Raw genomic sequence first — 19,524 nt, 5'->3', positions numbered from 1 at the left:
TGAAAAAAAACCCGGAGCAAAATGTGTGTTCTGGTTCAGTTTTGGATGATTGAAACGGAAGCAAACTGCGTGCGTATATATGTAAGGTTTTAAGTGAACCTCCAACGTAAGGTGCAGAAGGTTTGGGGTCGCTAGCGATCCACTACGTAAGGTGCAGGAGGTTTGGGGTATGGTAAGCATTGTCCATTACGTGTTTGTGTACTAACCCATGGTCTTTGTGAGAGTTCTATGTGGGGGTTAGGTGTGTTTCCATGGGCTTGCGTCAAAAGGAAGATCTCATACAACCCATGACAGATGACGTCAAGTGGTGATCGTCATCAAGATTGCGGTGTGTAAGTTTAAGTGGATCAGCACGAATATATCATGCTTGAAGCTTGTCGTCCATTGTGGTGGCAATGGACTTGTGCAGATATGCTGAAGAGTGGCTCACCCATAGTGAGTATGGGGGAGCAATCAACTAGTCTTCATCAAGCCAACGCAATCAAGAAAGGTGGTCCATCTTGAGGAAGCCAAGATCATCATCATCTAGCTCAAGAGGGCGAGGTGCAAGGTATAGGTTTGCCCTTGATAGGTTTTCTGTTTTAGGATAGATTGCCATTCTGTCAAGGGGGCTCTCAAGTGAGTAGCTCGATCGTATCGTTCATTCAGAGCTCAAACCATTTCCATCCTTGCATCATACTTCTTGGTTATTATTTGGTGTTTCTCTTTGTGAGTTTTAGAGCTTATGGTCATCTTCATGACAAGCTCGAGTTCATCGAAAACGGAGTCCATAAGCATCTACTATGATGTTTTTGATGTTGGAGTTTTTGCCGGTTCTTCATTCATAGAGTACTCACATCGCTATATCATTGGCATTTTCATATCTGCATGGTCTTAAGATTTCCAACAAGCTTGGGTTTGCTCGATTCGGAGCTCGTATGCGAAAGTTATGGCTGTTTCAGTGGTAGTACCGCTAGAGCTGGCGTTAGTACCACTAGCCCAATGGTAGTACCGCCCCTGGTCAGCGCTAGTACCGCTCCAGGACTTTAGTAGCGTCATCTTTGCGACTGTACTTCGTCGGACTTTTTGCGAAGAGTTTCTTGGCGGTGGTTGGCCCGGTAGTATCTTTGCGCTACCATGGGCTCAGCGGTAGTACCGCTGCAGCCAGCGGTAGAGGGTCGGCGGTAGTACCGCTGTAGCCAACGGTAGTACCGCTAGAGGGTCGGCGGTAGTACCACTGGGCTCGGGCTGTATGTGGGGGTAACAGTCTGATTCCTTCCCCCCACTATACAAAGAGGGTCTTCTTCCCCCTTGTACTTATCTATCCGTTGAGCTCGTGTTCTTCCCCATTGTTGACCTTCTTAGAGCTTGCTAACTCTCAATCCCTCCAATGATTCTTGCTTGTTCTTGAGGGAAAAGAGAGAGGAGATCTAGATCCACATATCCACCAATCACTTTCTCCTCTATGTGAGGGGAACCCCTTGGATCTAGATCTTGGAGTTCTTTGTGAGCTCTTTGTTCTTCCTCTCATATTTCTCCATAGCTTTTGTTGTTGTGGAGGGTTTTGATTGTGAGGGACTTGACCACTTCGTGTGTTCTTGCCATTGCATTAGTTGCATCGGTTTGAGTTCTCCATGGTGATACGTGGAAGTGAGAAGTTGAGAAGCTTATTACCTTTGGTACTTAGTACCCTACATATTGTTCTTCGTGGATGCTTTGGCGTCCTAGAAGCTTGGTGGTGTCACGGAGCTCAATCATTATGATGTAAAGCTCCGGGCAAGCGTCGGGGTCTCCAATTAGGTTGTGGAGATTGCCCCGAGCATTTTGTACGGGTACCGGTGACCGCCCCCAAGGTTTGCCATTTGTACGAGTTCGGTGACCGTCCTTCAAGGGTCCCTTAGTGGAATCACGACATCTTGCATTGTGCGAGGGCGTGAGGAGATTACGGTGGTCTTAGTGGCATCTTGGGAGCATTGTGCCTCCACACCGCTCCAACGGAGATTAGCATCTGCAAGGGTGTGAACTTCGGGATACATCATCGTCTCCGCGTGCCTCGGTTAGCTCTTACCCGAACCCTTTACTTATGCACTTAACTTTGTGATAGCCATATTGTTTATTGTCATATATCTTGCTATCACTTAGTTGTTTATCTTGCTTAGCATAAGTTGTTGGTGCACATAGGTGAGCCTAGTTGTTTTAGGTTTTGTGCTTGAGAAATTAAACGTTAGTTTTATTCTGCATTTGTTCAAGCCTAAACCGTAATTATTTTAAAGCGCCTATTCACCCCCCCTCTAGGCGACATCCACGTCCTTTGAGGAATGGAGATACAACAAAAATCTGGGAACAAAACTGGATTCCTAGAGATGGTATGCTCAAACCAGTTACCTCCTTAATTGCTAACCCACAACAAATTGTGGTTGAACTGATAGACCTGATAGGAGCTGAATGGAGGGAGGAATTGGTACGCCAGGTTTTCCTACCGATTGATGTGGAATCCATACTGAAAATCCCCATCTGTATGCGCCAAGAGGAGGATTTCTGGGCTTGGTCTAAGGACTCGAGGGGGATCTTCTATGTCAGATCAGCTTATAACCTTATATTTCAAATGAAGATGAGCAGGGAGGATTGGATCGAAGGAGCTAATGAACCATCGAGCTCAGTCAATGAGCGTCGGGGATGGGTGTCGGTCTGGAAACTACAGGTTCCTTCTAAACTGAAGATTTTTGCCTGGAGATTGGCTCAACATTCGCTCCCATCAAATGATGTTCTACACCACCGAAATATGTCCCCCACTCATGTATGTGCGGTGCGTGGAGCTGAGGACAGTTGGAGACATGCGCTTCTTGATTGTACGCTGTCACGAAGTGTTTGGGCGCTATCTACTGCTGAACTTGTCCAACACATGTGCATGAACAAAGACGAGGATGACAAGCGCTGGTTGTTTGCTATGAGCGACTTTCTTCCGCTGTAGGAGTTTGCCCTAATGATCAGGACGTTATGGGCAATCTGGCATGCAAGAAGAAAGATTATTCATGATGGAATTCTGCAAACACCATATGCAACTCACTCTTTTATTGGCAGGTTTATTTCGGACCTCTAAGGTCTAGCTAAACCACCTATGAATGCAACCCCATCCTCTACGTCCCGAACGACCGGGTGGATTCCACCAACGGAGAACCACTACAAGATCAATACTGATGCTGAAGTGATGCGAAGGGGAGGCCGGGGGATAGTTGCACGATATGTCGCGACGAGGCAGGCTATTTCCAAGGTGCATCCTCCGTCCTTTTCAGGAATATAGATGATTCTCAGACCCTAGAAGTGCTAGCAATCAGAGAGGCTATGGCTTTAGCAAATGATCTATACATACATAGAATTTCGGTTGCATCGGATTGCAAGAGGGTTGTTGAGGCAATCAAAAGGGGAACCTCGGCGTCATACGGGGCAGTTGTTCTTGAGATCAAGGAGTCATCTAGGTCTTTTATTTCGTGTAATTTTCTTCATGAGTTTAGAACCTCGAATATCGAGGCCCACAAACTAGCAAAGCATGCATTATCACTAGGGACCGTCCGCCATGTCTGGTTCGGCCACCCTGGAGATCTTTTATTCGTCCCGTAAACTATCTGACGGTTGAATAAATGCTTTGAGAGTTTGCCTAAAAAAAGAACACATTTAATTTCTATTGAGAAAGAAAAGAAAGAGGAAAAAGGAGCATTAAGTGTTCTGCCCAAAAATTCAGAGTTCTTCATATGTTCTTCTTCGAGTGACAAAAAAGAGGGAGAGATCAAGAGGAGATAATTGTGAGTGCTAACAGATATGCGTTTTTCCAAGATCATATCTCTTACCAATAATTTTATTTTTTGGTTAAATTTGTTTTTAGAAGTTACTCAAAGACCCCCCCCCTCCCTAGTTCGTGCATATGCATGCATGATTTTTGTTGTGGTCGAGATTGCCTAGTTCACACAATTTTATGACTTGCAACTAAAGATTGTTAAGCATAATGCTGGAATTATCTTAAGACTCTGAACCCATATTGAATTACATGCACCAAATAGTTCACCCAAGCCTAAGCTTATGGAGAAAAATTGGTATGTATTTCAACAATAGGAGACATGTATTGCAAATGGCCGAATACTACTAGTTTATTCGACTCAATTCATTTTTTTCTAGATTTGTTCATTGTTCTCAAAATTTATTTCATCAGTCGTTACAAATTTATTTCAAGAGTAATGACACATAGAACATATCCTAGCTTTTCAAGGAGATGTATCCATTGTTGATCATCCACTCCATACTCCAGTGGTTGTTCACATTCTTGAGAGTCCAATAGGCCCATCCAAACGTTGCCTTCCCGTACACATCCATTTGTGCATTTGCAAACATCTGGAACTCTTGCTTCGCTGCATTGGGCACCTTCCACTCAGCCACCCATTCTCCTACAGAAAACATGTCATCCATGTCACATGAGATATTTTTACTAAAGTCCTGCAGGAATGGGGATAAAAAAAACCATGTTCCAAAACCAAAAGTGATTAGTTACACATACCTACAAAGGTGAGGGGACCATTTTGCCTCGTGACAGTGCTGAGAGCGCTTGAGTAGTTGGTCTTGATGAAATCAATATTCTGCTGCACGGTGAAAGTATCGAACATGTTGTTGAACAACGCATAGTAATGCACGTCGATGACGGATCCGGGTAACCCGCTGGCGAGCTCAAGGAGCTCTGTTGAGTCCGGGGATGATAGTCGGTTGGACATGATCACATAGGCCTTCGATGAGTGCTTCCTTACAGCGTTGTACCCGTCACGATAATATGTTTTCAGGCTCTCCAGGGATACGCCGGGCGCCAACGGCTCGTTCATTAGCTCAACCCCGAGGAGGCTTGGGCTTTTGGCGTACCTAGATGCAAGAAAATCTATCACTTGCACGGTTTGCGCAATGCTAGTGTCAGTGGTGCCCCAGTCTTGCGAGCCGTCCTTGGAGGAGCTGTGCTCAAAGGGATTTTGCGCCCCAGGTGCTGCGTGTAGGTCAATGATGACGTCCAGATTGTACTTTCTGTTCATGCAGACAAATTGAGCATTTATAAAGCCGAATGTTTCAAAAAAAAGGAGGATTAACCCCAAGCCAAAACTTCATTAGATGACAAAAGCTTTAATTTGCTCAAGATGATGCCAAGGTTAGTCCCTTGCCTGAATATTCCAACACTTGAGCCGATCGTTGATTCCATACATTAGCAAAAATTGATTACAAGTTTTTGAAGGTTGCTTACTCTGCCCATTTGAATGCCTTGTCCAAGGTTTTAAGTGAACCTCCAACGTAAGGTGCAGGAGGTCTGGAGTCGTTAGCGATCCACCATCCCACTGGTATTCTCACTGCGGTCAGCCCGCTTTTGGAGATGAACCTAAAGTCATCTTCCACTATATACGCGCTCCAGTGATTCTGCCAAACAATGCAACATTCGATAAAATTGAGGTGCCAAGAATGATACACATTCCTAACTTCTAGAGGCAGAACAATAGTACCTATTTCTAGCTATGTTATAAACCCTGCCAACTGCAAGTATCTACCTTTTGAAGACAAGAAAAACAAACTGCTAAATGTAGTAGTAATAATAATAATAGTAATAGTAATAATGGTAATAATAATGATAATGATGATGATGATGATAATGCTAATGGTAATAATAATAATAACACACAATCAATTAGATAATATTACTATATTGCGAACAACAAAGACTTAGTGTATCTTTTGCCATATGAATTATCCGCGTCACAATGATCGGCACTACTATTTATTCGTTTTCTTGTGCAAGAGTGGACAAAGATATACTCCTAATACACAAGAAAATAAATTTAGGAGGGAAACCACTGAGGACATTGAGTGATCTTCACACCATACATTGCCTGATAAGCATAGTCTACTAGTGTTGCTCCCTTTATATATGGGAAACGTTTCTGGTCGGTGCGCCGGCCGAACCGTTCGACCGGCCGCACGCGATCCGCGCTGAGCGCTGATTAGGCATGCAATTTTTTTCGTCTAAATTTGTTGCAGCCAGCGTTCATATTTGCTACAAGCGTTTTTTATTTGTTACATTTGTTCAGTAAAAAGCTGCATATACGTTTGGTTGCAACTCCAGTTCGTCGGATTTTTTGTTACAATCGGTGTTTTTTACTTTTGCTACAACCGTGTTAATTTTTGCTACAACCAGCATCATTTTGTGCTGCAACCGTTCAACAAAAAAGTTGAATCCACGTTCACGTAGATATTTGCTACAACCTGCATTTAACTTTTACTACCACGCACCATCAACTTCGTTTTTTTGCTACGATCACGTAGATATTTTTTTGCTACAAATTTTTTTTTTGCAACCGTTGACGAAAATTGCTGCACCGCGTCGAAATTTTGCTGCATCAAGAAAAAAATGTTGTATGGAGATCTAACGGTGCGGACGCGCGACAGTTAGCGGATCATGCGGCCCGCAGAGCACTGGCCTTTATATATGTAGTTCTGAATTAGAACAATAGGATCGACAAGTGGAGTGGGCCAGTAATATTGAATGTATTTACCCTGAGAATTGGTGTAGCCTTTGCCGTCCCATAGCCGTTGCAGATTTGGTACTCCCCTTGGAGCCCCGAAACTCTGGTCACCGCAAACACCGACGGGTCGTCGTCGCCCCAGCTTGTGCTTTTGCCATAGTCCGCCGTCAACGAGCTATCTTTGTTTGCCTGCCATCAACAGAATTTAACAAACTAGTCAACATTGGAGACCAAGGAAAAAAATAACACGTTATTTGAAATAGCGCAACCTTTAAAAAAATGCTATGAACGAAATAGCGTGCTAATAGCACGCTATTTTGCAAAATAGCGTGTCACGAAACATTGTTTAGATTTCAGCATATAGCAACACAAATGACAGATTTCAACAGCTAAAACCAAAGCTAAACCATTGTTCATATAGCAAAGCATGGTCCAGATATAAGCATATAGCATTGTTCAGAGTTCAATAGTTCATACATCAAGATTTGGCGAAGCACCGGCGGCTGCCGCTGCCACCGTCGCGCGGTAAGTTTGGTTAGGGATTTAGGGTTCGGTCGGTAGGTCTGGTCGTTGCTATAGGTTTGGTCGCCACTGGTTAGGGTTACTGGGCCGCAAAGGCCAAAAGAATAGTGGGCTGATGAAAAATTCTTTTGAAAAAAATAACGTCGCGTCGAAAGAATAGCGCCGATACGCGATATAGCACGAAATTGTCGTATTTAGCGCGAATAGCGCCGTAGCGAGTGAAATATGCATAACGTAGCATTTAGTTTTCAAATGCGTTATTAGCACGCTAGCGGCGTTTTAGCGTGCTATTTTTTTCCTTGTTGGAGACTCGTGCTGAATAACGGAGTATCGTTTTTGAACGCACATGCAACTTGCTAGCAGACACTTGTTGCCCAGTTGGCAAATATAGTACAGTAGTACGAGTAGTGCAGAGCTGCCCAACATATGCAGTATTTCGTATGAATAATACGGTATTATCTTTATTACCTGCAAGAAGAGCCCGTTGGGCGCCATGATCCGCATCCTGTACTGGTCGCCGGGGCTGCGGACCAACCGGAACGTCTCCGACCGCCCCGGCGTCGCCGCCGTCGCGACAAGCGAGCCGTCGCTCTGGACGCCCACGAACTGGTTGCCGAACACTTTGAAGTTGAATGTCACCTCGTTGATCCGCCACATCTTGAATGTCTCCCAGCCAGACGCCTGAGGCCGGTTCGCCACCAGCGCCGCGCCGCCGCCATTCTCAGCGGCCATGTAGGCGTTCTGCGTCACCGACTTGAACTGCAGCTGCGTGCCGTCCTGTACGTACGTACATCCGCGTGTGCTGATCGGTCAAGAAACTAGAAACAGAGAGCCATGGCGGCATGCATGTGCAAAGCTGCGACTGCGACGTTAGTTACCAGAAGATCGTTGTTGGGGATGCCGTCGAAGAGGGACGGCAGGATCCAGCCCTCCGTCACCAGCCACCCACCGAGGTTCACCGCCCGGACGGGGAGACGGGGAGCAGCCATAGCCGCCGAGCTTCGGGAGAGGAAGCACAGCACGAGGAGAAAGGAACAGTGGAAGAGGCGGCTCCTCATTTCGCAGCTAGTGCTTCTTCCGATCCACTCGGCTCGGTTGCTTGCAAGTTGCAAGGCAATTGCTCGGTGCTGTGCCCTGCCCTGCCGTGCTCTGCTCGCTTATATAGCTCACGGCTGATGATTAGCCATTAAGATATGATGGGCCTCTTGGATGCACGAACACAAGATTGGAACGGGAGGGTTTCCTTCCACTAACGATAACAATCTGGAACCGGGGGTCAAAACTAATGGCTAACACGAACTACGGTGGTTTCGCACTTGGGTAGTATTGCTCCTCCGTCCACGAGCAAGTCCTGCCATTTACCTGCTACCTCCTCTTCTGCATTCAAGGTGGATGGTGCTTCGACTAGCGAAGTTTTGTGGGAGCAGCTGATCTTTAGGGGTGTCCAGCGTGGGTCGAGACGCGGTGTTGTTGTCTGTTAGGGCACACCCTTGTGCTTTGTAGTATTGTATGATTGTTGGTGGTTGTTTCTGGACTTGTATGTGTGTGATGTTTGTGCTATCTTTGTTGTTCGTAACGAGTGTTAGTCTTGTCGTATTTACAATTTTATCTTTTATAAAATGATAAGTATACTTGTATTTTTGAAAGAAAAAAAATATTGCTATGTCCGCTCTACTATTCGAAGTATTAGGTTTGAATTCAGTCAAAACATGTTCCACTTATTAAGAACAGTAAAACTGGGCATCATCCGAGCCTTCTCAGGCCATTAGGGGTTTTGGGCGTCGGATCTCAGTTTCTGGTCGTTTTTAGCCGTCTGATGTCTTGTGTAAACACGTAATTAATCGCGTGGGCTAGCTGTCCGTGGGAGGCTACTCCGGTGCAAAAATCGGAGATCTCTGGTTGATTGGGCCAGGCGGCCCTTGTTGCAGTGGTTGGGGAAGCACGGCCCATCGAGAAATCACAGAAGATGTGCGACGTCTGCTCTTCCTCGTCATTGTTTCTCCTCCTCCCCCAAGCCACTTCTGCGTGTGGCGGCTAGGGTTAGCGATGTGTATGAGAGACCGTCTGATGCGCAGTGGGGCGGGTCCGACGGATGGATGCGGGACGGAGGCAGCTGATGCGGCAGGGAGATGGGATTGCAAGCGACTATTGAGTGACGACAGAAGATGGCCCGCCGGTGTTGAAGCATTAGTTCGTGGTAGCCATTCATGGCACCAATGTGCGCCACATGCCTCAAGCTCAAGGGCGACATGTTAGTACGAGAGGCCAACCCTCGGCAAGAACGAGGATATGCTCCGCTTTGCTCTACTATCACCGATTTAAGCCTCCGTCCCCGTTTCCCCTACCTCAATCTCTTCCTCCTCGTCTAGCAGGTCATTGCGCTCCATCGACATGGACCTCGAACGGCAGCACACCCCCGACCTCAACCTCGAACAGCGGAGCCCACCATGACTAGTCATATCGTTCGTCGGCGCCACCGCCGAACTCAGTATCTCCATGTGCGCTGCGGTCCAACATTGTTGTCGCCCTGCTGCACTTGCTCGACGCTGGCTACATGTACAACTCGTGTTTCCCCCTTACCCAATATATATACTTCAGGCCAAAACACAAAAATCCCACAAGACATGGCTGCATGACATAATCACTTGTACGTTAGGAACTAGAATATCTCTGCTACGTGAGAGCTTTGAGATATAGAACTCCCCGGCACTGATCATAGATACAATCGACTCAATCATGTGAGTTCCATAGTATGTGTACAATTTTTTTCCTACTTGTCATAGGAATTCCAAATAAACTTGCATGTCTCTTATTTTTTATGTGTGATGGAATTGTATGTTGGTGATAAATTTTTAATCGATTATTTCTCTTTTACAAAATTGAGCAGAAAGTCAATAACAGAAATTTTGGTTTAGTTTAACAGAGAGGTTGGAACATGGAATACATCAATGCGGTCAAAGGAATGGATGCCAAGTGTTCTGTGCGTTTACCTATGTGGGAAACCACATCAAGAAAATTCAAGAATCAGTTGTGTAACAATGTGTTTACAAAACATCTAAGTGTTTCTCGTATTTTTTATGTATTCATTGCCCATTTTTGTTTTCTCTCTTCATCTCTTGAAATTAGTACAAAAACCAAACATATTTCATGATTGTTCTGCAGAAATTACATTCAAAGCTGGCATGGACAACGAAGGATAGTTATATTCTTTAAGAAGTCATGCAATACCATATTAATTCCTCAAGAATAAGTTGTCAAACAATGTTGACTAAACACCGATGCATTTATCTTATTTATTTTATTTATTAATTTCTCATTTTAATTTCTATTTTCATCTCTTGAAATTTGTACCAAAATCAAACATCTTTTCAAACTGTATTGCATAAACTATATTCGAGCTGGCATGCACGGTAATTTACTTCTTTAAGTCATCCAACTCACATTAATTCCTTTCTTGACAGCTTCTGATATAAGACGAATTCACTATTTCAGAAGGATGTGAGCCTCCTTATGTTTACCTAGATTCTTCACCAGGGAATCTACAAAATCATCTGCATTTTTTCTTTCTTTTCCCGCGAGTTATTTGGTCTTAGTTTACATGCGGATTGCACAACTTAATGTTCTTAGTGATTGGGCGGGCAACTAAATATTATTATTTAGTTTGAGATAGAAATTGAATCGTGCTCAGGTTTTGTCTTCCTTGCAGATGCATACCAAAATAAGCTTGCCATTTTAAAGGATGGAGTTCGAGCAATTTTTGACCATCTTGTTCAGAATTTTACTACAAACCTTGCTCTGTTTTTAGAAAAGGCAAGCACACTGACTTGAAATAGGTAAGCGAGGGGGAAGGTTTTACATATCGCAAAACCTGAACATGGTATTGTCTTCTGAAATTGCTATCTTTGCTTGAATTGTTTATCTTGTATGATACAATTCTCTACTTTGCAAAATTGAACAGAAAGAAAGAACATAGCTTTTGGTTCAAGCCTTTTACTTGATTTTCTTCACTCTTCATCCATAGATTATGTTCACACTGCAGTTTAGAATGTACTTTGGACAACATGCTGACATTTTCCTTTTGGCTCTTTGTTTAACCATTGTTATGTTTTGATGAAGTGCTATATAGAGTAACCTTATATCAAGCTTTTCATCGCGTATACCCATGCTATAAGAAGGTATATTCTCGTAAGTTGCAATTGGCTATCAATTATTATGATTTACATTCTACATTTTTTATTATATTTATTCATCCATGTGACTCCTTAAGCAATCTTTGAGTCTGCCAAGCCAATATCTAGAAAATAGTGACAAGATGCATTGTTTAGTAGTTGGGTCATGATATTGTCTTTTTGGTTGCTAACAAAGGAGTACAATATCAGTTTATGAAGATAATACTTTTTATTACGATTTTTTAATGCACAAATGATGATGTGTTGAATTGGTACAGCTGGAAGATAATTCTCCATATGCATCAATGTTCGTGGAGAAAATAACGAAATCTTGGGAGTTGGAGGGAATTATTGTCATATAATTTGACATACTCCAATTGAAGTGGTACGTCTAGAATACACCATATATTTTCTACAATTTTGTGATAGTTGCTTCATCTTGGAAGGCATAATGCCCAACTGCAACATGGTTTAGCGTGTATTGAATCTCAGTGTTGTTTGGCACAAATGTTTGTGAAACAACACCTCGGTCGTAAAAAGCTGAGCTGGTGATCTCAAGCAAGAAATTCAACATTGCTGAATTACAACTTTTTTACAGCCTATTAGCCTTTTCTTCTAGAAGAAGACCTGAATAACCACCACTTATACTCATGTATTATGATATAACAGTCTCCGATGTACTCCTACTTTGTGTTCTTGTATAATTAATTACCATATCATCACGAAAACTATATTATATATGCTCTATATATCTGCAGGGACATATCTCCTCGCAGCTGAATTGTCCAAAGTTATGGCAATGCATGTTTACGCTCGCCCACTTTTATTATGTGTATGCTTTGTGCCTTCAAACATGGAACTTCTTACAATATTAGGGGAAATCGTCTATGATGCTGCCACGATTATGAACAATTACAAAACAAAAAGAATATCCAGCAAAGTTTCAAATTCTTGATTCAAACCGCTCACGTGTGAGACCTAAAGATGAAGCAAATTTAAGTTACGAGTTAAAAAAAGGGGTCTCTCCTACCAGTTCCCTACTTGTTCATTTCTATTGCAGCCATATATATATATATATATATATATATATATATATATATATATATATATATATATATATATATATATATATATATATATCTATATCTATATATATAGGCAGTTTATACAAATCTAATTTCAATGCTTCGCTGGCACTATGTTTCCTACAACATTTTTTATCACTATTTATAAAAATCCAACCATTCAATTACAAAAATAGACGGGTGCGGCAACGCGCGCCATCAAAGTTCTAGTATATTAATGTGGCCCAAACCGTTTCCTGTCTAGCCCTTTTCCTGTTCGAAAACTCACGGGCCACTAATCTGGCCTGCCATCTCATGTTGGTAAATAAAAAAATGGAACTTCCAAGTATTTGGAAGATAGTGTTTGGGAAAAGGTTCAGAGGTGGCTTGAAAAGATGTTCTCAGTAGGAGGTAAAGAGTTGTTGATTAGCTCTGTTGTTCAAGCTATTTCAGTGTACTCAATGACATGCTTTAAACTTTCAAGAGGCCTTTGTGAACATATTAAATCCATCATTCGCATGTTCTGATGGGGGAGCAAGGATGGAAGTCGCAAGGTCGCTTGGGTATCTTGGGATGTTATGTCCCGACCAAGGCACATGGGGGACTTGGTTTTCGTGATATGGAACTATTCGACCTAGCACTGTTAGCAAGACAAGCCTGGAGGGTGCTTCAGGAACCCCTTTTGCTGAGCATCAGAATTTTGAAAAGTGTTTACATCCCTCAAACAACGATTCTGGAATGTTCTTTGGGGAGTCATCCATCACAAATATGGGATCATTACTCGAAGGGGAGATGTGCTCGCCCAAGGCCTTATACCCAGGATTGGCAATGGTGCTAGCACTGAGATTTGACGTCACAATTGGCTACCAAGAGAGACAACTATGAGGCCCATCACTTCACCACCGACCTAGGGACCTATTCTTGTTATTGAACTTATTGATGAGACATCATCACGATGGAGGGAAGAGCTAGTCCAACACCTATTCCTGCGTGTGGATGCTGCAACCATCTTCAAAATACCTCTGTGTACGCGCCAGGTCCCAGTTTTCTGGTCGTGGAGCAAGAAAAAAACGGTACATTCAACGTCAACTCTGCATACAGAATATTTGTTCACACAAAATTTACTAGGGGCAGCTGGCTGGAGGAAACAACAGGTTCCTCAACGAACGGACATATGGCAAAGGATTGGACAACTCTCTCGGGAACTCAAGTGCCGGTCTATGGAGGCTAGCCCTTCACTCGTTGGCAACTAATTAACGGTGTGAGGGCCCGGCGTAATATGGCTGAAAATACAAGATGTAGTTTGTGTGGAATGGAAGACTCTTGGAAGCATGCTCTGATAGAATGTTCGGCGTCACGATGTGTGTGGGCTTTGGCAGACTTGGATATTGATGGGGTTATAGTCCTAGGATAGGGTCATAGGCCTGCCCTGTAGGTCCTACCCAAGGACTATCCCTCACAAAGGACTAGGCCCTTAGTCAGCTCCGACTGGATTAAGGAGTCCCTGTCATCCAGTCGGTAACGTATCCTCGATCATCCAGTCGGAGACTAGCATTCGGAGGATATCAAGCTAACCGACTGGATACCACTCGGTACATCGTAACCCCCTGGAGGAAAACGGTCGTACGTTTCCAGGTGCATTCATTAGCATTTAGGGCGTACGTTACCTGTAACGTACACATTCAATCGCCACTACTCCACCTCTGTACCGGAACCGTTGTGGAGGGCAGCGCACTCTATATAAGCCACCCTCCCCCGCTGGTAAAGGGGTTAGCAACTCATTGTATTCCCTATTCCACTCGACAACAAGCTCCCTGAGCACTGAAACGTAGGGCTATTACCTCCACTGCAGAGGGGCCTGAACTCATACAACCTCATCGTAACTAGGAGTCTGCCCATCCTTTTCGTACCCTACACATCTACTGTCAGGCTTATACCCACGACAGTTGGCGCCCACCGTGGGGCAGGCGTCTAAGCGACTTCCGGCGAGTTTGCGACTACTTCCTTTCGTCATGTCGTCCGGTGGAGGTTCGAGCATGGGTCACCAGATCTTCTTCGGCGCTCTCTCCTTCATCGTCGACGATTCGGCGTGGCTTCGAGATGCTCCTCTCGAAGTCGAGGCGCTTCCCCGTCGTGGGGCTACGCACTTCCGTGCCGGCGCCCACGACGTTCTTCTTCTCCAACAGTCGGCTCCGGTGTCGACCTGCGCCGCCACCACACGCCGCAACAAGCAGTCTCGCCGTCCGCGGCTCCAGCGTTGGGTGCAACACGCCCAGGCGCGCCAGAACGCGTCTTCACAAGTGGCGGTTCTAGAGTCCGTTGTGGTTGCCCCGCTGTCCCAGCACTCGGACTCGGTTCCGACTGAGTTTCCTTCCGAGTATGCGGGTCGCGGGCCCGCAGCAGAAGTACACATGGCCAACTCCCATGAAGATCCCCGTCAGGCTGGCCGAAGCGAGCGCGAGGTCGGCGAAACGTCCGGCGCGCGCCGTCCACCTCGCCGTTCTGCCAGTCGGCACACTCGACGGAGCAACTTAGAGTTGTTCCGCACACCTCTCCTCAACTTGGCTGCGGCGGCCAAGATAGTCGATTCCCTCCAGCCGACTGATTCGGAGGCTGGTAGAGAGATCAAGAGGAGATAATTGTGAGTGCTAACAGATATGCGTTTTTCCAAGATCATATCTCTTACCAATAATTTTATTTTTTGGTTAAATTTGTTTTTAGAAGTTACTCAAAGACCCCCCTCCCTAGTTCGTGCATATGCATGCATGATTTTTGTTGTGGTCGAGATTGCCTAGTTCACACAATTTTATGACTTGCAACTAAAGATTGTTAAGCATAATGCTGGAATTATCTTAAGACTCTGAACCCATATTGAATTACATGCACCAAATAGTTCACCCAAGCCTAAGCTTATGGAGAAAAATTGGTATGTATTTCAACAATAGGAGACATGTATTGCAAATGGCCGAATACTACTAGTTTATTCGACTCAAATCATTTTTTTTCTAGATTTGTTCATTGTTCTCAAAATTTATTTCATCAGTCGTTACAAATTTATTTCAAGAGTAATGACACATAGAACATATCCTAGCTTTTCAAGGAGATGTATCCATTATTGATCATCCACTCCATACTCCAGTGGTTGTTCACATTCTTGAGAGTCCAATAGGCCCATCCAAACGTTGCCTTCCCGTACACATCCATTTGTGCATTTGCAAACATCTGGAACTCTTGCTTCGCTGCATTGGGCACCTTCCACTCAGCCACCCATTCTCCTACAGAAAACATGTCATCCATGTCACATGAGATATTTTTACTAAAGTCCTGCAGGAATGGGGATAAAAAAAACCATGTTCCAAAACCAAAAGTGATTAGTTACACATACCTACAAAGGTGAGGGGACCATTTTGCCTCGTGACAGTGCTGAGAGCGCTTGAGTAGTTGGTCTTGATGAAATCAATATTCTGCTGCACGGTGAAAGTATCGAACATGTTGTTGAACAACGCATAGTAATGCACGTCGATGACGGATCCGGGTAACCCGCTGGCGAGCTCAAGGAGCTCTGTTGAGTCCGGGGATGATAGTCGGTTGGACATGATCACATAGGCCTTCGATGAGTGCTTCCTTACAGCGTTGTACCCGTCACGATAATATGTTTTCAGGCTCTCCAGGGATACGCCGGGCGCCAACGGCTCGTTCATTAGCTCAACCCCGAGGAGGCTTGGGCTTTTGGCGTACCTAGATGCAAGAAAATCTATCACTTGCACGGTTTGCGCAATGCTAGTGTCAGTGGTGCCCCAGTCTTGCGAGCCGTCCTTGGAGGAGCTGTGCTCAAAGGGATTTTGCGCCCCAGGTGCTGCGTGTAGGTCAATGATGACGTCCAGATTGTACTTTCTGTTCATGCAGACAAATTGAGCATTTATAAAGCCGAATGTTTCAAAAAAAAGGAGGATTAACCCCAAGCCAAAACTTCATTAGATGACAAAAGCTTTAATTTGCTCAAGATGATGCCAAGGTTAGTCCCTTGCCTGAATATTCCAACACTTGAGCCGATCGTTGATTCCATACATTAGCAAAAATTGATTACAAGTTTTTGAAGGTTGCTTACTCTGCCCATTTGAATGCCTTGTCCAAGGTTTTAAGTGAACCTCCAACGTAAGGTGCAGGAGGTCTGGAGTCGTTAGCGATCCACCATCCCACTGGTATTCTCACTGCGGTCAGCCCGCTTTTGGAGATGAACCTAAAGTCATCTTCCACTATATACGCGCTCCAGTGATTCTGCCAAACAATGCAACATTCGATAAAATTGAGGTGCCAAGAATGATACACATTCCTAACTTCTAGAGGCAGAACAATAGTACCTATTTCTAGCTATGTTATAAACCCTGCCAACTGCAAGTATCTACCTTTTGAAGACAAGAAAAACAAACTGCTAAATGTAGTAGTAATAATAATAATAGTAATAGTAATAATGGTAATAATAATGATAATGATGATGATGATGATAATGCTAATGGTAATAATAATAATAACACACAATCAATTAGATAATATTACTATATTGCGAACAACAAAGACTTAGTGTATCTTTTGCCATATGAATTATCCGCGTCACAATGATCGGCACTACTATTTATTCGTTTTCTTGTGCAAGAGTGGACAAAGATATACTCCTAATACACAAGAAAATAAATTTAGGAGGGAAACCACTGAGGACATTGAGTGATCTTCACACCATACATTGCCTGATAAGCATAGTCTACTAGTGTTGCTCCCTTTATATATGGGAAACGTTTCTGGTCGGTGCGCCGGCCGAACCGTTCGACCGGCCGCACGCGATCCGCGCTGAGCGCTGATTAGGCATGCAATTTTTTTCGTCTAAATTTGTTGCAGCCAGCGTTCATATTTGCTACAAGCGTTTTTTATTTGTTACATTTGTTCAGTAAAAAGCTGCATATACGTTTGGTTGCAACTCCAGTTCGTCGGATTTTTTGTTACAATCGGTGTTTTTTACTTTTGCTACAACCGTGTTAATTTTTGCTACAACCAGCATCATTTTGTGCTGCAACCGTTCAACAAAAAAGTTGAATCCACGTTCACGTAGATATTTGCTACAACCTGCATTTAACTTTTACTACCACGCACCATCAACTTCGTTTTTTTGCTACGATCACGTAGATATTTTTTTGCTACAAATTTTTTTTTTGCAACCGTTGACGAAAATTGCTGCACCGCGTCGAAATTTTGCTGCATCAAGAAAAAAATGTTGTATGGAGATCTAACGGTGCGGACGCGCGACAGTTAGCGGATCATGCGGCCCGCAGAGCACTGGCCTTTATATATGTAGTTCTGAATTAGAACAATAGGATCGACAAGTGGAGTGGGCCAGTAATATTGAATGTATTTACCCTGAGAATTGGTGTAGCCTTTGCCGTCCCATAGCCGTTGCAGATTTGGTACTCCCCTTGGAGCCCCGAAACTCTGGTCACCGCAAACACCGACGGGTCGTCGTCGCCCCAGCTTGTGCTTTTGCCATAGTCCGCCGTCAACGAGCTATCTTTGTTTGCCTGCCATCAACAGAATTTAACAAACTAGTCAACATTGGAGACCAAGGAAAAAATAACACGTTATTTGAAATAGCGCAACCTTTAAAAAAATGCTATGAACGAAATAGCGTGCTAATAGCACGCTATTTTGCAAAATAGCGTGTCACGAAACATTGTTTAGATTTCAGCATATAGCAACACAAATGACAGATTTCAACAGCTAAAACCAAAGCTAAACCATTGTTCATATAGCAAAGCATGGTCCAGATATAAGCATATAGCATTGTTCAGAGTTCAATAGTTCATACATCAAGATTTGGCGAAGCACCGGCGGCTGCCGCTGCCACCGTCGCGCGGTAAGTTTGGTTAGGGATTTAGGGTTCGGTCGGTAGGTCTGGTCGTTGCTATAGGTTTGGTCGCCACTGGTTAGGGTTACTGGGCCGCAAAGGCCAAAAGAATAGTGGGCTGATGAAAAATTCTTTTGAAAAAAATAACGTCGCGTCGAAAGAATAGCGCCGATACGCGATATAGCACGAAATTGTCGTATTTAGCGCGAATAGCGCCGTAGCGAGTGAAATATGCATAACGTAGCATTTAGTTTTCAAATGCGTTATTAGCACGCTAGCGGCGTTTTAGCGTGCTATTTTTTTCCTTGTTGGAGACTCGTGCTGAATAACGGAGTATCGTTTTTGAACGCACATGCAACTTGCTAGCAGACACTTGTTGCCCAGTTGGCAAATATAGTACAGTAGTACGAGTAGTGCAGAGCTGCCCAACATATGCAGTATTTCGTATGAATAATACGGTATTATCTTTATTACCTGCAAGAAGAGCCCGTTGGGCGCCATGATCCGCATCCTGTACTGGTCGCCGGGGCTGCGGACCAACCGGAACGTCTCCGACCGCCCCGGCGTCGCCGCCGTCGCGACAAGCGAGCCGTCGCTCTGGACGCCCACGAACTGGTTGCCGAACACTTTGAAGTTGAATGTCACCTCGTTGATCCGCCACATCTTGAATGTCTCCCAGCCAGACGCCTGAGGCCGGTTCGCCACCAGCGCCGCGCCGCCGCCATTCTCAGCGGCCATGTAGGCGTTCTGCGTCACCGACTTGAACTGCAGCTGCGTGCCGTCCTGTACGTACGTACATCCGCGTGTGCTGATCGGTCAAGAAACTAGAAACAGAGAGCCATGGCGGCATGCATGTGCAAAGCTGCGACTGCGACGTTAGTTACCAGAAGATCGTTGTTGGGGATGCCGTCGAAGAGGGACGGCAGGATCCAGCCCTCCGTCACCAGCCACCCACCGAGGTTCACCGCCCGGACGGGGAGACGGGGAGCAGCCATAGCCGCCGAGCTTCGGGAGAGGAAGCACAGCACGAGGAGAAAGGAACAGTGGAAGAGGCGGCTCCTCATTTCGCAGCTAGTGCTTCTTCCGATCCACTCGGCTCGGTTGCTTGCAAGTTGCAAGGCAATTGCTCGGTGCTGTGCCCTGCCCTGCCGTGCTCTGCTCGCTTATATAGCTCACGGCTGATGATTAGCCATTAAGATATGATGGGCCTCTTGGATGCACGAACACAAGATTGGAACGGGAGGGTTTCCTTCCACTAACGATAACAATCTGGAACCGGGGGTCAAAACTAATGGCTAACACGAACTACGGTGGTTTCGCACTTGGGTAGTATTGCTCCTCCGTCCACGAGCAAGTCC

The 19,524-nt window shown here is 44.7% G+C and overlaps 2 protein-coding genes across 2 annotated transcripts; both read right to left on the bottom strand.

Annotated features, from left to right (window-relative positions):
- Positions 1–4,146: 4,146 nt before the first annotated feature.
- On the bottom strand, positions 4,147–8,156 carry LOC123399836 (probable glucan 1,3-beta-glucosidase A). Its single transcript, XM_045094217.1, has 6 exons — positions 7,919–8,156; positions 7,509–7,817; positions 6,549–6,707; positions 5,249–5,418; positions 4,526–5,034; positions 4,147–4,415 (listed from the first exon to the last, which is right to left on the bottom strand). The coding sequence occupies exons 1-6, from the start codon at positions 8,096–8,098 to the stop codon at positions 4,228–4,230; spliced, it is 1,515 nt and encodes a 504-aa protein (XP_044950152.1). The 5' UTR covers positions 8,099–8,156; the 3' UTR covers positions 4,147–4,227.
- Positions 8,157–15,305: 7,149 nt separating this feature from the next.
- Positions 15,306–19,288, bottom strand: LOC123399833 (probable glucan 1,3-beta-glucosidase A). Its single transcript, XM_045094215.1, has 6 exons — positions 19,051–19,288; positions 18,641–18,949; positions 17,682–17,840; positions 16,382–16,551; positions 15,659–16,167; positions 15,306–15,548 (listed from the first exon to the last, which is right to left on the bottom strand). The coding sequence occupies exons 1-6, from the start codon at positions 19,228–19,230 to the stop codon at positions 15,361–15,363; spliced, it is 1,515 nt and encodes a 504-aa protein (XP_044950150.1). The 5' UTR covers positions 19,231–19,288; the 3' UTR covers positions 15,306–15,360.
- Between the last annotated feature and the right edge of the window lie 236 nt (positions 19,289–19,524).

The sequence above is a fragment of the Hordeum vulgare genome, chromosome 5H, assembly GCF_904849725.1.
Source record: "Hordeum vulgare subsp. vulgare chromosome 5H, MorexV3_pseudomolecules_assembly, whole genome shotgun sequence".
In the NCBI taxonomy this organism is placed as follows: domain Eukaryota; kingdom Viridiplantae; phylum Streptophyta; class Magnoliopsida; order Poales; family Poaceae; genus Hordeum; species Hordeum vulgare.
The sequence above is the reverse complement of the archived record's forward strand: the minus strand, read 5'-3'. Positions and strand labels throughout refer to the sequence as shown.